Source organism: Glycine max, chromosome 5, assembly GCF_000004515.6.
Source record: "Glycine max cultivar Williams 82 chromosome 5, Glycine_max_v4.0, whole genome shotgun sequence".
In the NCBI taxonomy this organism is placed as follows: domain Eukaryota; kingdom Viridiplantae; phylum Streptophyta; class Magnoliopsida; order Fabales; family Fabaceae; genus Glycine; species Glycine max.
The window spans coordinates 30,607,932-30,626,011 of NC_038241.2; the positions used below are offsets into that span (position 1 = coordinate 30,607,932).

The window sequence follows — 18,080 nt, forward strand, 5'->3', positions numbered from 1 at the left end:
ACAAAATGTATATCAATTCGGGTGATTTTAACTCTTGCTATCACTCACAAGTGGCCCTTGCAGCAATTGGATGTAAATAATGCCTTTCTTAATGGGCTGTTAGTGGAAGAAGTTTACATGACTCAACCTCCAGCTGAATAAAGCAATTTATGGGTTCAAACAAGCTCCTAGAGCTTGGTTTGAGACGCTCAAAACTACTTTGCTGCAGTTTGGGTTTACTGACAGCAAATGTGACCCATCTTTATGCATTTACAAGACTTCCTCCACTATTACCTATATTTTAGTCTATGTTGATGAAATTATTATAACTGGTAATTCACCTTCTTTGGTCCACAAGTTAATTCAGCAACTCAATGCCTCATTCTCTCAAACAGCTGGGTTCTTTAGACTATTTTTTGGGGATTGAAGTTCATTCACTGTCCAGTGGAGCACTCTTAATGACTATATCCAAGTACATTTGAGATCTGTTGCAAAGGACAAATATGTTGGAGGCAAAGCCCATTTCTTCACCCATGACTTCAAGCTTCAAGCTCTCCAAACATGGGTCGGATTTACTGCAGGATCCTTCTTTTTACAGGTCTGTTGTTGGAGCCCTGCAGTATGTGACCATCACTCATCCTGAACTTAGTTTTGCTATTAACAAGGTTTGCCAATTCATGGCCTCACCTCTTGAATCCCACTGGACAGAAGTAAAGAGAATTTTGAGGTACCTTAAAGGTGCTCCCCATTATGGTCATATTCTGTATCCTGCTTATCATCAACACCTTTTCATTAGGGGTTTTGTGACTCTGACAGGGCTTCAGACCCAGATGACAGAAGATCTACTTCTGGTGCAGCAGTGTATGTTGGCCCTAACTTGGTATCTTGGTGGTCCAGAAAGCAGAAAGTGGTCTCCAAGTCCAGCACTGAAGCAAAAAATAGGAGTTTAGCTGCTGCCACAGCTGATATCCTCTGGATTCAGACTCTCCTCCAGGAACTTGCAGTTCCTCATACTACACCTCTAGTGCTTTGTGACAATTCAAGTGCAGTGCAGCTAGCTCATAACCCAGTTCTACATGCTAGAACCAAACACATGGAGTTGGATGCGTTTTTTGTAGGAGAAAAGGTCCTCACCAAGCAGCTAGTGGTTCAGCATATCCCTGGGACAGACCAGTGGTTTCTAAACTAGGTCCTCACCCAGTTCTACTTACCAAGCCCTTGTCTCCTTCTAGGTTTACCTATTTGAGTTCCAAACTCAATGTCACTGAGCTACCTTTGGTTTCTCAGCCCCATTGAGTTTGCAGGGGGTGTAAGTGTATATAAGTAACTAACTCTAGTTAGTTTTATAACTGTAGTCAGTTGACAGTTAGCTTTCAGTTACAACTGAATCTCAGCAGTATAAATACTGCTCTTGTATGAGATCTCAGAGGCTTTGTAATATTTTCTAAATGCCATATACATAACCCCTTTTCTCTTCTCTAGAGTTTCTAAATTATAGAATGCTAAATGTTCACTAATTAGTAAAATTTTATAGCTTTAAAATATTATATATTCTATAAGGATTTTTTGTTTTGTTTTAAAAAACAAAATTATATTGCAAAAGCAACCCCTTATCTACCTGAAAGCATCTTTCAAAAGAAGCAATAGACTCAAAGTAATTATTTACATGTTAACCACATATAAAATAACACTACTTTCCTATGCACACAAGTAGCTACTTCCCAGAAAGGGTACGGAAAGGAGCTACCCAAGAGGAAAATACCTATTCAACAAATTTCTCTAGCATCCATGTGTGTGTGTGTGTATAATTTGATTCCATTCCCCTCATTTATGGGCCATGGCAACTGGAGGGTGCTTAGCTTTGTTGTGTTTTATTGTTGTAAGAAAGAGAATATTAAAATTATTGTTGTGTTTTATTTCTGTGAAAAAGTTACATTTATATCACAACTCACAAGGGAATCTCTTTAGCCAAAAGACATTAAATGGACATGATGTTGCAGCAAAAGTGTTGTGTTAAAAAAAGCAAGGCAAAGAAAAAGGAACCGGTGCTTCTAGTACTGATCTTAAAGATTTAAGTTTTGGTGGTGATGAAGAAACATGAGCTAATGAAGACTTAGGAATGTCCATTAGTTGGTAGCAATAGAAAGAAGCAAATGCCAAAAAGGGGGAGGATGAGAAGTAAAATTAAGGAGGCCAATGGTCATTACCAATTAAAATTTTGGGACTGTAGCTGTTCTCTCTAATGACATTGTTATTTTCTTCAGATTGTTTGGTGACTTTGTTGTTCTTTCCTTTTTAGCATTTATATATTTGAGTCTACAACACTTTATGGTGTTAACGTGTCCTTTATGATAATATAATTTTCTTGAAAAACTAACTTACCAATAAAAAGCTATTATTTGGTAATATGCATGTTATCAAGTTATCTGAATAAAACAAACTATAGAAATTAATAACATACAATAGATTACCTAATTACTTGCATCAGAATAAAGAGATCAGGAGTTTTCCCCTTCTTGTTCAGCATGTCCAAAAGTGTGTCCGTCAACTGCCACAATAAGATAGCAAACATGCATATATTAAAAGATGATTTAAAAAATAAATTACAAATCAACAAGTGTGAAAATAAAATCAATTTTGAATAGGAAATAAAAACGAAAAATGTCAAGCAGTTAAGGTGGACAGAGAAAGAATCCACGTGTGATGGCATCACAAACCAGAAGTGAAGAATAATAATGGAAAAAATCAAAGTGACGAGAGAAGGTGATCAAGTTCGATTATTGAAGACTTCCTAAGCCTTTATTTTCAAGCTGGACTCTAATTAGTTTGACCACCACATTAAAATGGCACGTTTTGACATATAAACAAACCTGCAATTAGTAGGCCAAAATCTGATCAAATTTAATGTAGGGGACCGGTTACTTCATGAAAAACAAAATTGAAATAAGATATTTGGCTGTGATACAATCCCTTCATTAACTAAATTGGCAGAAAAAAATGCTTTAACAGCCAACCAGAAGTTGCTCTTTTTAATTTATTTTTTTCCTTACATCTAGAAATATAAATCTCTGAAAAACATACAGAACTAATGATCAAATTTAAATGTTGGTGTTGTACAATATATTATCTAAATAAAATAGAAATTGCAGCTTTCTCCATCACATATAATGTATACAATAAATAAACTAAAAAAGCTAAACAAACTCCAAGTTAAGTGCAGTAGTTTGTAGAATACACAACTCCATAAAGCCTTCATAGACATTCATTATTGATATGTAGAATATAAAACAATGAATGTCAATTCCTTTTACCAGAATGTCTCTTTCCATTATTCCAACCCCCCCCCCCCCCCCAGCTCCCTCCCAAAACAAAAAAAGATGGCACAGTTCACAGGTAGGGAATTTCATTGAAGTAATTTAAATAAACCACAGCAATTCATTTACATAGCATACCAGAAAATTTTGACAAAAGACACACCTGATATCTATTTCAAATTTAATGGACGATTACATGATTATTAGTATCGTACACAATACAATGTGATTCTTCAGCGTGGCGATATGAATCATGGGTTGTATCGTTTTAGAGCCTGAATCGCACATGAATTGTGTGAATCGCATCTCGCATGCGAATCGTGTGATGTTTACATGGTAGGTTGCGGCACCTTGTTGCCCAAATGCCATCGAGCCACAACTGGCCATCACAGCTGGAGCGGTGATTTTCGCAGCCAAAATCATGAAAATTGGCCACTGGAGCAAGCAAATTGTGCTGCACTGCATATCTACAGGTTCTGTCTGCTTGCTGTTAGTGGCTCGAGAAGAAAGATGACCCATAGCCCTAAAATTAAATGGCAGGGTTCTGTGTTCTTTTTCTAAAGTTGGGAACTCTTGTATTTTAGTTCCAATACAAACACCACTGAATTTTAACTTTGGGCTGTCAGTTATTTATTGGCCCTTTTAATTCTTTTATTCTGTTGAACCATTTTAATCATATAGGACTTTCTAATCTCTTTTAATCAAAATAGAGAAAAAAATAAAAAAATAAAAATCTAGATTCATTATAATAATGTTTTATTATAAATCAAATTTAAATAAAGATATTTTTTTAATCAAGATATTTTGGGAACTAAAAAATTATTTTAAAGCTTATGCCACTTTGTTAACTATTTAACTTAATAATATTTATTTATATATATATATATATATATATATTTATATGTTTCTTTATGTTAAATTGCTCTTATAGTTATATTTTATTATTGATCATGAATGTTATGATTCACGATAAGATTCGATTCGTGATTCGGAAAATGGGTCTTCCGATTCACAATTTGTATCCCAATTCAACTACCTTAGATGATTAACTGTCTCCAACCCCAGTCTCTAAATGATTATAGGCCCATCTCTCTCATTGGCTGCATGTATAAAGTAATAGCAAAACTCCTGGCAAATAGGTTGAGGATTCTGCTGGATGAGTTAATTGATGAAAGGCAGACAGCGTTCATAAAAAATAGGCACATTCTCCATGGAATTCTGATTCTCAATGAAGTGGTGGATGAAGCTGTCCATAGAAAGAAGCCTGCTATGATTTTCAAAGTGGATTTCGAAAAAGCCTATGATTCAGTATCATGGTCTTTCTTGGACTATATGATGACAAGGCTAGGATTCTGTCCTATATGGAGGAAGTGGGTTTCTGCTTGCCTTCAATCAGCCACCATCTCAATTCTAGTAAATGGGAGCCCTACAAAGGAACTAGTCCCATCTAGAGGATTGAGACAAGGAGACCCTTTGGCTCCTATGCTATTTAATATAGTGGCTGAGGGCCTTACTGGCATGATGAGGGAGGCTTTGAATAAAAACCTCTATAGAAGTTTCTTGGTTGGGAAGCAAAATGTCCCTATAAATATATTGCAATATGCTGATGACACAGTTTTTGTTGGAGAGGCTTCTTGGGATAATATTATTGTGCTGAAGTCCATGCTTAGGGGATTTGAAATGGTCTCAGGTCTGAGGATTAACTATGCAAAAAGCCAATTTGGAGTTGTTGGCTTTCAGCCCAATTGGGTTCATGATGCAGCCCAACTTCTGAACTGTAGCCAGCTGGACATTCCTTTTCACTATTTGGGAATGCCTATTGCTGTAAAAGCTTCCAGCAGGATGGTTTGGGAGCCTTTGATTAACAAGTTTAAAGCTAAGCTCTCCAAGTGGAATCAGAAGTACTTATCTATGAGTGGCAAGGTCACCTTGATAAAATCTGTCCTCAATGCGCTTCCCATTTATCTCCTATCTTTCTTCAAGATTCCTCAAAGAATAGTAGATAAACTGGTGTCTCTTCAAAGAACATTTATGTGGGGGGGAAATCAACACCATAATACAATCTCTTGGGTCAAATGGGCTGATATTTGCACTCCAAAAATTGATGGGGGATTGGGGATCAAAGACTTGTCCAAATTTAATACAGCTTTGAGAGGTAGATGGATATGGGACCTAGTCTCCAAGCATAAGCAGCTGTGGGCCAGAATTCTAACTTCTAAATATGGAGGATTGATAGATTTGCAGAATGGTAGAGATAAAGGATGGCACTCCCAATGGTGGAAGGACCTTAGAAAGCTTTATCATCAGCCGGAATTTCAAATTATTCACCAGAATATGACCTGGAAGGTTGGTTGTAGGGATAAGGTCAGATTCTGGCAAGATTCTTGGCTGGGACAGGAAGGCAGCCTTCAGCAGAAGTACAATCAATTATTTGTGATTAGCAGACAGCAAAACCTTCCCATCTCTAAAATGGGAAAGTTTTATCAGAATACTTGGAATTGGGATTTTAAATGGAGAAGGAACCTCTTTGATCACGAGAATGAGCAAGCAATAGCCTTCATGGACGACATATCTGCTATATCTATTCATCAGCAGCTGCAGGACTCAATGCTGTGGAAAGCAGACCCTACTGGGATCTACTCTACTAAGTCAGCATATAGGCTCTTGCTACCTAACAACAGACCTGGTCAGCACAGCAGGAACTTCAAGATTCTATGGAAGCTTAAAATTCCCCCAAGGGCTGAGTTGTTCTCATGGAGGTTGTTTAGAGATAGGCTCCCTACCAGGGCTAATTTGCTTAGGAGACATGTGGCTCTACAGGATATTATGTGTCCTCTATGTGGAAATCACCAGGAGGAGGCTGGGCACCTTTTCTTCCATTGCAGAATGACTGTAGGGTTGTGGTGGGAATCCATGAACTGGACCCGGACTTTGGGACCTTTCTTAGATGATCCTGCTGCTCATTTTATCCAATTCAGTGATGGGTTTGGGGCACAGAGGAATCACAATAGGCGCTGTATTTGGTGGATTGCTTTAACTAGTACTATTTGGCAGCATAGGAATTCCCTATTGTTTAAGGGCACCCCATTTCAACCTCCCAAAGTGATGGATAATGCGTTATTTCATGCGTGGACTTGGCTTAAAGCTACGGAGAAAGGCTTTAATATTCCTTTTAACCAGTGGTCTACCAATCTTCTGGAGTCCTTCGGTTAATTTGAAATCTATCTCTAATAGTGGGGCTTTTTGTTGGGTTTGTTTTTGGAAGGTGGCACATTGAGTGCTTTGTATCTGTTTCACTCAGTACCTCTGGTACTGTATGGTTATATTTTAATAATACTATAATTTTGCCTTCCAAAAAAAAAAACTGTCTCCAACCCCCACCCCACCCAACTCCCGATAGTAACTACACAATTGACCTAGCTCATAAAAGTATGGTGGGTAGTGGCAATATTCTAATTGAGCTTACTGGTTTCCAAAGGGAAACTAGAAAACATTATAGTGCATGTTTGGTTTGCAATTGGAAATGTTGCAGCATGCGTTCCAATGCAAATCCAATGAATAAAAACAAAATGAACGCAAAAGCAAGAGTCCTGATTCATTGGCAAAATTACTTTTGCCTCAAACGTAATTTTGCAATGGATGTGCCAACATGCTCATAATCTATTGTTTGTTATGTCACATCACCATTGTTCATTTAATCTCTATTTTTTGGTCAGTACAGAGTAAAAGCAATAGTAGAACTTTTAGAAGGGTTTCCATAAAAAAGGAAATGTGCACATCCTAGTTTAGCAGAAAATAACATCATACCATTTATTCTTGTTGGGTGCAAGTCAACCAAAATGAAGTGGGTAAATATTATTTAAAAGAAACATACAATATTAACCAGGAAAATGGATATCAAAATATCATGTCATGATCTGCATTAAACTTTGAATGATGTCCAGATTCAAATATCACCAACATTCTAAGAACTTGCAACCAATTTCCACAATATTTATGCTGATAATTTAACCCAATATCTCAAAGTCATATGGTTGAAGGATTTCATATCACAGATAAACAGATGGCATCAGAAGAATAAATCAGAAGCATGACAAGAAGAATCATTTAACAATAGCATCAAAATTCTGATAGACATGATACCTCAACATTTTTTAGGTCTGCAGCAGCATGAAATGCAGTGTGATATGCTGTAAATTGTCTAACCAAAAATCCTCCACGCCTATGAGCATATTCTGCTGTTGGTAAGTTGTATAACTCCTCATCAGTAACACCCATCATCACATTCTCAGCATTGGCACTGTTGGTTTCAACTGAAGACCACATCTTTGATCTCTCCACAAACTCAATAACCTTTTTCCACAAAGAATAATAAGTTTAAACATAACTGGACAGTTACAGCATACACCCATGCCAAATAAAAAAATAGATATGATCACTACTTTTGCAGCAAAATCATCAGGAAGAGGTTTTTTATTCTTGTGTGCAACTATAAGCCCAGCATAGCAGAACTCGTTTAATCCCAGACCAGCTGCAGTCATATCACGAACAATTGCATACCTGGATCAATATACTTCAATAATTACAATTAATTATTCCCAAAAAAAAATCAAACATATAAAAGGTGACTTGATGATGCTGATATAAATACACAAGGGTACAAAAAAACAGATAATTAGAAGTAGGAATTCTCCTATCTTACTCAAAAGACAAAACAGAAAAGGATATAAATTGTAGGCAACAAGATTTTATTTGTTAGGTTATTAAGCATAGCATCTCACAACACATTGAAGTACCAAGAATCAGAATGGGAAAGAAAAGAGAGATTTTATTGAATAGTAAGAAAAGAACAAAAAATAGGAGAGAAAACTCTCCTCCAAGGGTTTCCCCTTCACAAAGGATTTTTCCTTTCACAAAGAGCTAATGCTCAATTACAAATGATCTAAATCTGAATCTCCACTATCCTTCTTCCCCTATCTATATCTAATAAACCCCTCTAACTAACATATTAATAGTCTAACTATGTTAACTAACTTCCCCTTCTCCTTATATCCTAATAATGCACCCCTCCTAAAAATCAACCTTGTCCTCAAGGTTGGAATTTAAAAACTGAAATGACACACTTCCTCAAGTTTTCTCCTTTCCATCTGAAGTTTCCTTTGCTCTTCAGCCTTTCGCAGGGCTTCCTCAGCCAATGCAACCTGGCGAGCAAGTTCTTGTCTCTGTGGTACTTGCTGCTCTTCATGCTAGCTGCTTCAAGATGAACTTTAGCAGCCGAAAGTAACTGGTTGCAGTATCCAACATGAGTGTCAATTTTCTTATCATCAAACCCATGAATATGTAGGTTGGAAGCAGCAGACAATTGACTAAAAACACAAATAACATTTTGCAGCTTAGCAACAGTTGCTCTCACCTAGTGTGCAGTCCTCTTTGCCTTTTGTAGTGTTGATGCTGAAAACTTTTGCATTGCAACCCCTGCATCAAACCTTAAAGTATAGTTCGAGGGTGCCAAATGGATGGCTCTCAGTAGAGTTCTTATACAGTGTTGCCACTGGTCAGCCTCTTAATATGTACAAGCTAAATATAGAAATGTTTGAGTCTGTATTATAATAAAACTTCCGCAAACAATTATTATACATTTTCACAGCCAAAGTAAAATTCCCCTTAGCAAAATATATATGCACCAGATTTCTCCACACATCAGAAATTTGGACAAAAACACTACCATTGGAAGCTTCTTGAACCTGTGTAAAGATATCCTTTGACACATCAAAATGGCCCTTTTCCGCTAAGACTACCCCAGCACCATTGGTAACATAGAAATTAGAAGAATGCTGGATCAGAACTCTGGTATAAAGTTCTTTGGCATTTTCCAAATGAGTAGATTCTAGCTTTGGGTTTCTCTTCTCATTGCGAACTTCTGTAAAGTAGTTCCAGTTTCCCAGTAGTGACTCTATTGCCATTAGCATCTCAAACGATGATTTACTAGTTGTTGCAAGTGGGTTGGTGTCTTGCGGTTTGGCTGACATGCCAAAATTCCTTAGCTTTGTCAACAAAGAAGACCCATCCCTCTCCTTGAGAAGTTGTAGCTCTGCTGTTGACAACCCATTACGGGTCGTATGTGAGCTTGCATCCGGCGGGTCTAGTGGTGGTGTAGGCACAATCCATCTCCATATAATCCCAATTTTCATGGCTGTGGGTTTCATAAAGAAACCATTATCACCCTCAACTTTTATGACATTTACTACACAAGAATGAGATTCTTTGATGATAATTGTGAAATCCCCTTCTAGTTGCAGCATTTTCTGCTGCAAATTCTCATCCTCTTCCACCCTGATCTCCTCTACCACCTCGGCCTCAATGGTTTTCAAGTCTTTGTATTCGACACTAAGCTCCTCCCCACTAGTGGGTTCAATTCTCTCATTGGTAGAACCCTCAAGGGCTTTTATTGAACCACAGTCTTGCTGTGACTTTGTTACCCACATACCCAACTGCAAAGTCGATACTGTCTGCATGGGTTGTTTTTCCTCTTTTTCGAACTCAAGACGGATGCCATTTTTCTTGATCAGCAATTGTAGCATCTGCTTGATATCTTTAATTCCCTCAATGGTTTTCATGATCTTGATTTTAGAGGGCTGCTCCTTCTCCATGCTTTCTTCCCTTTTAACCTCAAGAACATTTTCTGAACTTTTTAGTCGTCCACGCTTCAACTCTGAAATGCTGATTTTGCAAGAATTTTTTTTTTTTGCTCAGCAAAAATAGATAGTATATATTAAAAGAGTACCAGAGGTACTAAATTACATATGCTGGATTGCCCAATGCAATGGTTCCACAGCAGACTAAAATGGAGTCTGGATTGGAACCACAACCGAGCTACCCCAGGCATGGGCAGAACTACATTTAGTCAAAATATTAATGTTATAGGAGCCCTACTATAGTAGTTACATGATTTCAAAGCCCCTCCCCTCCCACCTAGTTACTAAACGCTTCCTTGATGTTAGAGGACCATTGATTAAAGTGAATTGCGAAGTCCTTCTCCATGGCTTTAATCCACGTCCACAGTAGTAGGACTGCATCTTCAATCAATTTGCTTCCATCGAACGTGTCATTATGAAATACTATTCTATTTCTATGCTTCCAAATTGTCGATGTCATAGCTATCCACCAGCATCGCCAACTTGTATGTTTCTTTCCTTCCGCAAACCCGAGTACATGCTTTAAGTAGTGATCCCTTGGATTCTGTGGTAGTGCTGTTACTAGATTGGCCCAAGATAGAGACTCCCACCATAGAGGCAGGATTTTGGCGCAGTTGAAGAATAAATGGGCAGCCTCCTCCACTACACCTCCACAAAATGGGCACATCAAATCGTTAACCATCACTTGGCGCCTGCTAAGATTCATCTTTGTCGGGAGTCTATCCCTAATTAATCTCCATGCAAACACCAGTGATTTGGCAGGGATTTTGAGCTTCCATAGGTCCACAAAATCTGGATTCTGATTTGCTCCCATTTGTTCTCCCCAAATCAGGTCATATCTGCTTTTTGTTGTGTAGTATCCACATTGGCCACATTTCCAAATCCATTTATCCTCCCTGTGGGGCTGTATCTGTTGCTGTGATAATTCCTCAAGAAAGTTGTCCGCCATTTGTATTTCGCAGTCAAAGAGGGGCCTCCTCCAAGCTAGCTTCCATTCCCATCCACTGCTGGTATTATTCCCCATATTCATGATGCTTTCCTTTTGTTGGCATGAAATCTGGTACAGCCTTGGGTATTTCTCCCTTAATGGTATAGCATTTTCTGTCCAAGGGTCTTCCCAAAATCTAAACTTCTCCCCACCCCCCACCTTCCATTTTGTTTCCCTTTTAATTAATTGATTCTGCTGTTGCTGCTGATTTGATATCAGATCCTTCCACCAAGTTGATTGCTGACTTCCTCTCGTGCCTTCGTCCAATGCCCTCCAGCCACCATACTTTGACACTAGTATTTTTGCCCAGTGCTCCTCTTGCTTGTGAAATAGATCCCAACGCCATTTTCCCATCAAAGCTGAATTGAAAGTCCTAAGATCTTTAATGCCAAGACCCCCTTTATCCTTTGGTTGGCAGACTGTCTTCCAATTAACCAAGCGATCTTCCTCTAATCCACACCTCCTCCCCATAGAAATTGCCTCTGAATTGCTTCCAATTTAGCTATTACTCTTGAAGGTACCCTTCGGGATCTTGTTGTTTAAGCTGCTTGAGTGAATCCCATAGTATCCGCTTTTGTTGACTATCACATGGAGAGTAAACGTTCACTACACATGTTCTCTGATTTTCCTGGGTCCACACTCCATCCAATAAAATAAATCCTCTACCCATCTCCTTTCTTTCCAATCTGAATGCCTACTCATTCCAAACACACACTAGGCCACTAGCTGTATTTATTGCTGGCTGGAATTCCCATCCGATATCTGCGTCCCCTCATAAGGCCTGGCACGTAGCCTTATCAATTAACTCCCTCTTGGATTCTTGGATGCATATCATGTCAACTTTGTGTTTCCTTACCATCCTCCTAATTGCAGCCCATTTAACCCCTCTCCCAAGACCTCTGACATTGTAGGATACAATATTCATGGTGCACTTTGTCTTTTTCCCATCTCAGCAGCCTCCTGCTTATCTCTATTCTCCATTTCAGTTATCCTGTTGATGATTGCTGCCTGGTCTAATTCAGTATGCACTCCCATGCTTTTTGCTAATTCCCATTGTGACTCTGCCTCTTGGATGTCTTCTTCTTCTGGATTCTTCATAGTTCCATTGGCTTCTGGACTTCCAATAGCTGCTGGAGGTAAGGTGTCGACCGATAATGGTACCTCACGCTGTGTGCATTGCTCGCCCCTGTGTTGGGCCTGCTTGTGGCAGCTTCCCTTCTTCCTAACAAACACCTTCCATTCACTAACCACACTTGTTTTTTGGCAGGACTTACTGTTTGTTTGTGGGTTGCTGCTGGCGCTGGTGTCCTTAGTAAGGCCCATTTCAGTTGGAAGCCCAGATGGAGTAGCTTGTTGTTCATATGCATTTTTTAGTAACGGTGGGGACCCTCTAAAGTTCCTTTGCTGATTTGGGCTGACCGGGGGTTGTTTGGATGGGCCCGCTTCACACACTGACTTTTTCATATTTATTGGGATATTACGTGGCATTTTTGGTTCATTTTTGGGTCCACTAAAAAATACGATGTCATCTTCCTTTTGACCTTGGTCTGGCTCACCAAACATTTCTTCTTCTATGCTCTCTGCCCCTGACAAAAGCCCCCTACTCCTGTTTAGTTTCTTCTTCTGTGAGTCACGCATGCTAGCTTCTGCCACTGTAATCTCTGGGTCAACATCTGTAGAGGCATATCCTGCAGATGGTTGTTGGAACTCTTCAGGCCGCTTTGCAATTTGAATTCTCAGGAGTGGTGCCATTGTCCGTTGGTCAATACCCAGTGGGCACTCTACCGGTGTCGGTCCTGCAGGTAAAGACCCACAGTGGTTGTGGGCGTCGTCAGGCCATCCCTCGCCGTTGATCCCGTTCCGTGGGTGCAGGAAATCGTGGTTTGCCGACATTCCCGCATGCACGGAGTCGTCGTTGATGTCATCGGAGTCGATGTCCTCCGACGTGTATGTGTGTTTGCGTGCCCACTGGTTACGCATTCCACCGTAAGCCTCCCCTTCTTCCACGATAACTATCTGATAAGCCTCACCGTTGATCGTCGCGTCCACCGTATGATGGATCAGCGGTTTCCATTGAGTTCTAAGGAGGACTCTCGCCCTGTCCAACCTCCTCAGCTCTTCGACTTCGTCATCAACTTCAACGAGCTCTCCTACTGCAGCCACAATCCTTCGAATGTTGTCGATATCCCATACTTGTAGTGGAACTCCCCAGCACTGCGCCCACACCAGCTTGTAGCCCGGCCTCATGTTCGGGTTCCACTTTTGTATGGAGTGGAACAGTGACTGGGCTTCACTGTTTATCATCGCCTCTGCCTTACTATCCGAGAGACCGAGAAGAAGGACCATATCGTCGCCGATATATTTCGACACCACGTTCACACCTAATTCCCATGGTATGTCTTCTTCAATGCTATCGAAAGCACTTAGTTTCTTTAGCCTACCAACCCAAGCTTCTTTAAGCCATTTCTTCTTCTCCCAATCTACCTGAAGTTGGATCGACGATTGTGAGTGGGTTTGTCCGATTTGTGCAGGTCTGGGTTGCTTTCTCTGTCCAGCGTTCGTCGTGTTGGTTGTTGTGACCTCGGCATATGTCCTGTGTGGGAGTCTAACCTGTGTTGGCTTGCGGCATTCAATTCTCGCTTCATTGCTATGTCCTTCTGGTCTGGTCCTCATGTTGGCTCTGTGGTCTTCAATCCCCATGTTTCGTCTCCCATACTTTGGGAGGTTGACGTACAATTTTAGGCCATCTATGACGAGCTTGACAAGCTTTCTTTCGAGTTCGTGTTCATCAGGTACTCCCTTAAACCTAGCAAAGTCGTACCTTCTCCCTCCTTGATTCTTGTGATTAGGGATAAAGATCTCCCTTACGTCCCCCCATTTCTTGAAGTGTGTCCACAGATCCTTCGCCATTGTATGGTCGGGGAATCGCGTGAAGTAGTACGTGGTGATATCATTCTTCTTCTCCAATTTGAGTGTTGATGCCTGTGTAGTTGTCCTGTCCACCTGTGCGTGTAGTTCGTTTTGGGATCCTCTCCTACTCTCACTCGTGCTCGCTGTCTCCCTCTCCCCCTGCTCACGGTGGTCCACTCTCCCCCATCTCTCTCTGTCTCTTTCTCCTCTCTCACTCTCACTCTCTCTCTCTCCTCTCTCATCCTCTCCTCAGCGTCACAAATATTATGATAGGATAAGTAAACTAGTTCAACTCTTTGCATGATGGTGCAACCCACAAGAATTGGGTTCCTCTTCCTCACTATCCTCACTAGACCTGTTACTGTCACTGTTCTCCTCTTTTGGCTTCTTGTCTCTGTTGACCAAGTTTTCCCCACCATCTGTAGGCGTCTTTCCTTTCTTGTATACAAGAAGTAATTCCTTGATTTGCCTCATGTCCAGCAATCTTTCTTTTATGAGATCCATGTCTGTTTTCAGATTTGTAATCACCTTTCCATGCTTGCTGGCCAATTTCTCCAAAGCGCTCACTCTGTTCTCCATCGCGCAACTCGAATCCAGCAGGACAGACCAATTGTTAGGAGCCAAGAATCAGAATGGGAAAGAAGATATATTTTATAGAATAGTAAGAAAAGAACAAAACATAGGAGAGAAAACTCTCATCCAAGGGTTTGCCCTTCACAAAGGATTTCTCCTTTCACGAAGAGTTAATGCTCAATTACAAATGGCCCAAATCTGAATCTCCACTATCCTTCTTCCCCTATTTATATCTAATAAACCCCTCTAACTAACTAACTATTATTAATAGTCCAACTATGTTAACTAACTTTCCGTTCTCCTTATATCCTAATACATTGTGAAAAATAAAATACCAATCCCAGGACACGAGTGACAACCAAAAAGCATTGTGAAAAAATAGACAATGGAGTTCTTGAAGGAGAAATTAAAGGCGAAGGTAGTTTATAGTGTGAAGTATTAGACGGTAAAAGAAGTAGCATTATAGCATACACTCGGTCTATGCGTCCATCAGCAGCACAAGCATTTAGCAGGCAGATGTATGTTTGTATATTTGGCTTTACTTCCATGCATTTCATCTCTTCCAAAATCTTCATTTCAAAAGAAAACAAATAAATCATTCATCTTAAGAGAAGGAATCAATAAACACCTCTAATATTGTAGTATTTAAATGCATGACTGCAAGCAATAGTGATAATTACCTGAATAGCCTTATTAGAGTTCTTGCATTTCCCACAAGTCGAAATTAGAAAGTTGTATAAAGTAACCTATGTCATCAACATGAGACAACTGGTCATTGATCTAGAAAACCTATAAAGAGGATGCATACCCCCAATCACCTTTTCATGCACAGATGTATATAAAATAATCTAAATTACAAAAAGGCCAGCATCTAGTTTCAACCAACACAAGTTATTTTTCTGACTTGAAACCATGAAACAAAAATAACCAACGCATCTTTGGATACACACAAGCAAGGAAACTTGAAAAGATTACAAAGAAGAAAAGAACCTCAATAACTTCCTTTCTCACTCAAGATTATCCATATTCAACAAGCTATTACAGTAGGAAGAGACCTCCCCGAAAAAGAGTTCAATGCAACTCACTCAAGATATAGAACTACGATACATTGTCGTATAATCATCCCATTCCCAATCATTCCCATTGGAAAGAAACAGGGAAAAACCAGCAGAACTTGCTCAAAAATCTCATTATATGTCAGCACCTAATTGAATTTTCAATCAATGAAATTGTCTTCTGCCAGTGATCAACCTAATTCACTAAGCACCCCCTTTTTCAACAAATCAATTCAAGCATTCCACTCATTAATCCCTAACAACAGCATCATTCCACCCCACCCCTCCCAAAATCCAAATAAAAAGTATGCATTTTTCAGCATACAACTTCAAGCATAAGTACTTAACACTCAATGATCTTTATCACTAGCATCATTCCAAACATCCCCAAAAACAGAAAGTTATACAAGCTAACTTACGAATAAAAAAACAAAAAGTGCATACATCAGGAAGCAAACCCATGATTTTCATTTGTTCCACGAAGTAGAAAGCATCTTGCATTCTAGCTCCTTTCATGGTTCCAACAACAAGGGAATGGAAAGTGTCACGCGTAGGCTTTACCCCATCAAGCATCATATCATCGTACACATCCCTCAGCAAGAAATTCCTACCAAACAAACCCCATATGAAAAAAAATTCAAACTTTGCAAAATTGAATCAAATGGGGTGCCTTACATTAATTAATTAACCCATTTTTTTTTCTTTAAACAAAAAAAGTGGACATAGAGAGAGACCTTCTTTGTGCAGTGAGAGAACCCAAAACAGTGTTGTACTCAGCAACGTTGTTTGCATAGTTTCTCTTGGAATACTCTTCCGTGGAAACCGAGAAGAATCGGAGCCCCGAGACCCGATTCAGTGGCCTGGTACGCGCTGCATAACGGGATTGAGCTATGGAAAAAGAAAAGAAAGAGGAACTGAGATTGTGAATTTAAAAAAAACAAGTGTGTTTGTTTGTGGAAATGAAGAAGAAGAATACCAATTAGAGATTGAAGGAACTTCATAGCAATGGAATGAATCACTTCCCAGTTCCTCACTAACACTCTCTCTTTCTCTTGTTTCCTCCTAAAACCCTTGAATTTTGTTTTTTGCTTTGTTTTTCTTGTTTGGGCTTTGGTTTGTTGGGGACTGACTGAGTTTTGGAACTGGGCCTAGGCTCGATGTTCTTTAGGGGATTGCTTTTTGCAATTTTATTCACAACCCTTTAGTTTTTTTGTAAAAAAAAATTCTAATAAATTCCAAAATTCAATATTTTTATAAATTTTAAAATTAAATTTCCAAAACATAATTTAAAATAATGGAAATAATTTTTGGGAACACAATTTGATATCAACTAATTGAATATCTCCACATTCTAGAGAATTACATGCTATTTTATCTCCACTAATACCTTCTCCACCTCAAGAAGCTTAAATTGATCCTTCAAGCGACAAATTTGCACACACAATCAACTATGGGGTTTGTTTGGTAGGAATTTCTTGCACGCATGATGTGTTGATATCAAATTTGTTTCTAGAACTAATTTCTAGTGCGTCTTGCATATAGGTGGTTCGTGACTCTCAAGGAAGATGGCTCTTATGGCTTCCTAGGAGTTTAGGTTCCTCAAATGTGTCGATGGCAGAGCTATAGGGAATCCTAATTGCGTATAGATATCGTGGAAGCTGGATTTCGTAGGATTATTATAAAATGTAACTCTATGTTATTTGTTCATTTTGCTAATCAGGGAGTGTGTGTTTCCCATCCTTTTCAGCCCACGGTATGGATGATTAGAGATTGGCTCTCCCAGGATTGATAAGTCTCTATAGTGCATGCATTTAGGGAAGCCAATGTTGTAGTTGACTTCCTAGCATCTAAAGCTCACCAACAGGATATAGGGGATAGTATTATCACTAGTCCACCCGTTGGGGGATCGACATTATATCTTTTGGGATACCTTCTATTGAGACTCCTTGTATAAAGGTGTTTATAGAAAATTTTATGAATTTGTCTCTAGTTTGACTCCACCTATAGTGTTTTGGCTAAGGAAGTTTCTTTTGATAAAGGGTAATCTGGATAGACTCTTTTCTAACCTTAACTTGTCTTTTCGGTACTCCTTCCTTGCAAGTTGCTCCTTTGAATTTGATCACTATATAAAGAATTTGGGAGCTAGCCATTGGTTGTTGTTGGAGGTTGAACTCAAATTATTGCATGAGTTGTCCAAGTTCTCAACTATCCATTCTTCATAATTCACCCGCCATCTTCTGCAATTCTTTGAGTTATCTTCTTCATCTTTGTTCTTCTCCATTGTTAAGACAACTTTAACATTTTAAATTTGAAATATATCTGTTGAGTGTTAGCTATTGGTTCCTCATCAATTTTGAATTTGAATTGTAGGAAGTCTTCTGAAGATTGGTCTACAACACATCTTTTTGTAGATGTTTTTGTAATTGCAATGCAATATGCTTCAATCTTCCTTTTACTAGTTGCATATTCTTTGACTTGGAGTTGTTGTCTTTTTTGAGTTCCTTTGATTGAAAATCTTCGAGGATAATTAGGAACTCACAGCTTCAATATCAGTTCTTCCAAACAC

At 39.2% G+C, this 18,080-nt stretch overlaps 2 protein-coding genes across 2 annotated transcripts in view; both read right to left on the reverse strand.

Moving 5' to 3' along the window:
* LOC100799053 (pentatricopeptide repeat-containing protein At4g35850, mitochondrial) overlaps positions 1-16,652 on the reverse strand; it is a 34,173-nt gene extending 17,521 nt beyond the window's left edge. The window contains exons 1-8 of the mRNA XM_003524680.5: positions 16,491-16,652; positions 16,249-16,402; positions 15,959-16,121; positions 15,140-15,205; positions 14,931-15,028; positions 7,736-7,853; positions 7,437-7,646; positions 2,451-2,527 (exon numbers count right to left, since the gene is read on the reverse strand). Coding sequence (XP_003524728.1) covers positions 2,451-2,527; positions 7,437-7,646; positions 7,736-7,853; positions 14,931-15,028; positions 15,140-15,205; positions 15,959-16,121; positions 16,249-16,402; positions 16,491-16,515 — 911 coding nt within the window. The 5' untranslated portion in view covers positions 16,516-16,652. The remainder of the gene's footprint in view (positions 1-2,450; positions 2,528-7,436; positions 7,647-7,735; positions 7,854-14,930; positions 15,029-15,139; positions 15,206-15,958; positions 16,122-16,248; positions 16,403-16,490) is intronic.
* LOC106798733 (uncharacterized) lies at positions 8,151-14,919 on the reverse strand. The gene is made up of 2 exons (XM_014775611.2): positions 8,707-14,919; positions 8,151-8,577 (listed from the first exon to the last, which is right to left on the reverse strand). The coding sequence occupies exon 1, from the start codon at positions 13,884-13,886 to the stop codon at positions 11,898-11,900; it is 1,989 nt and encodes a 662-aa protein (XP_014631097.1). The 5' UTR covers positions 13,887-14,919; the 3' UTR covers positions 8,151-8,577; positions 8,707-11,897.
* Positions 16,653-18,080: the final 1,428 nt, after the last annotated feature.

Bases quoted from the DNA above. Each gene is read 5' to 3' on its own strand.
- LOC106798733 (XM_014775611.2), bottom strand. From the start codon at position 13,886: ATGGCGAAGGATCTGTGGACACACTTCAAGAAATGGGGGGACGTAAGG.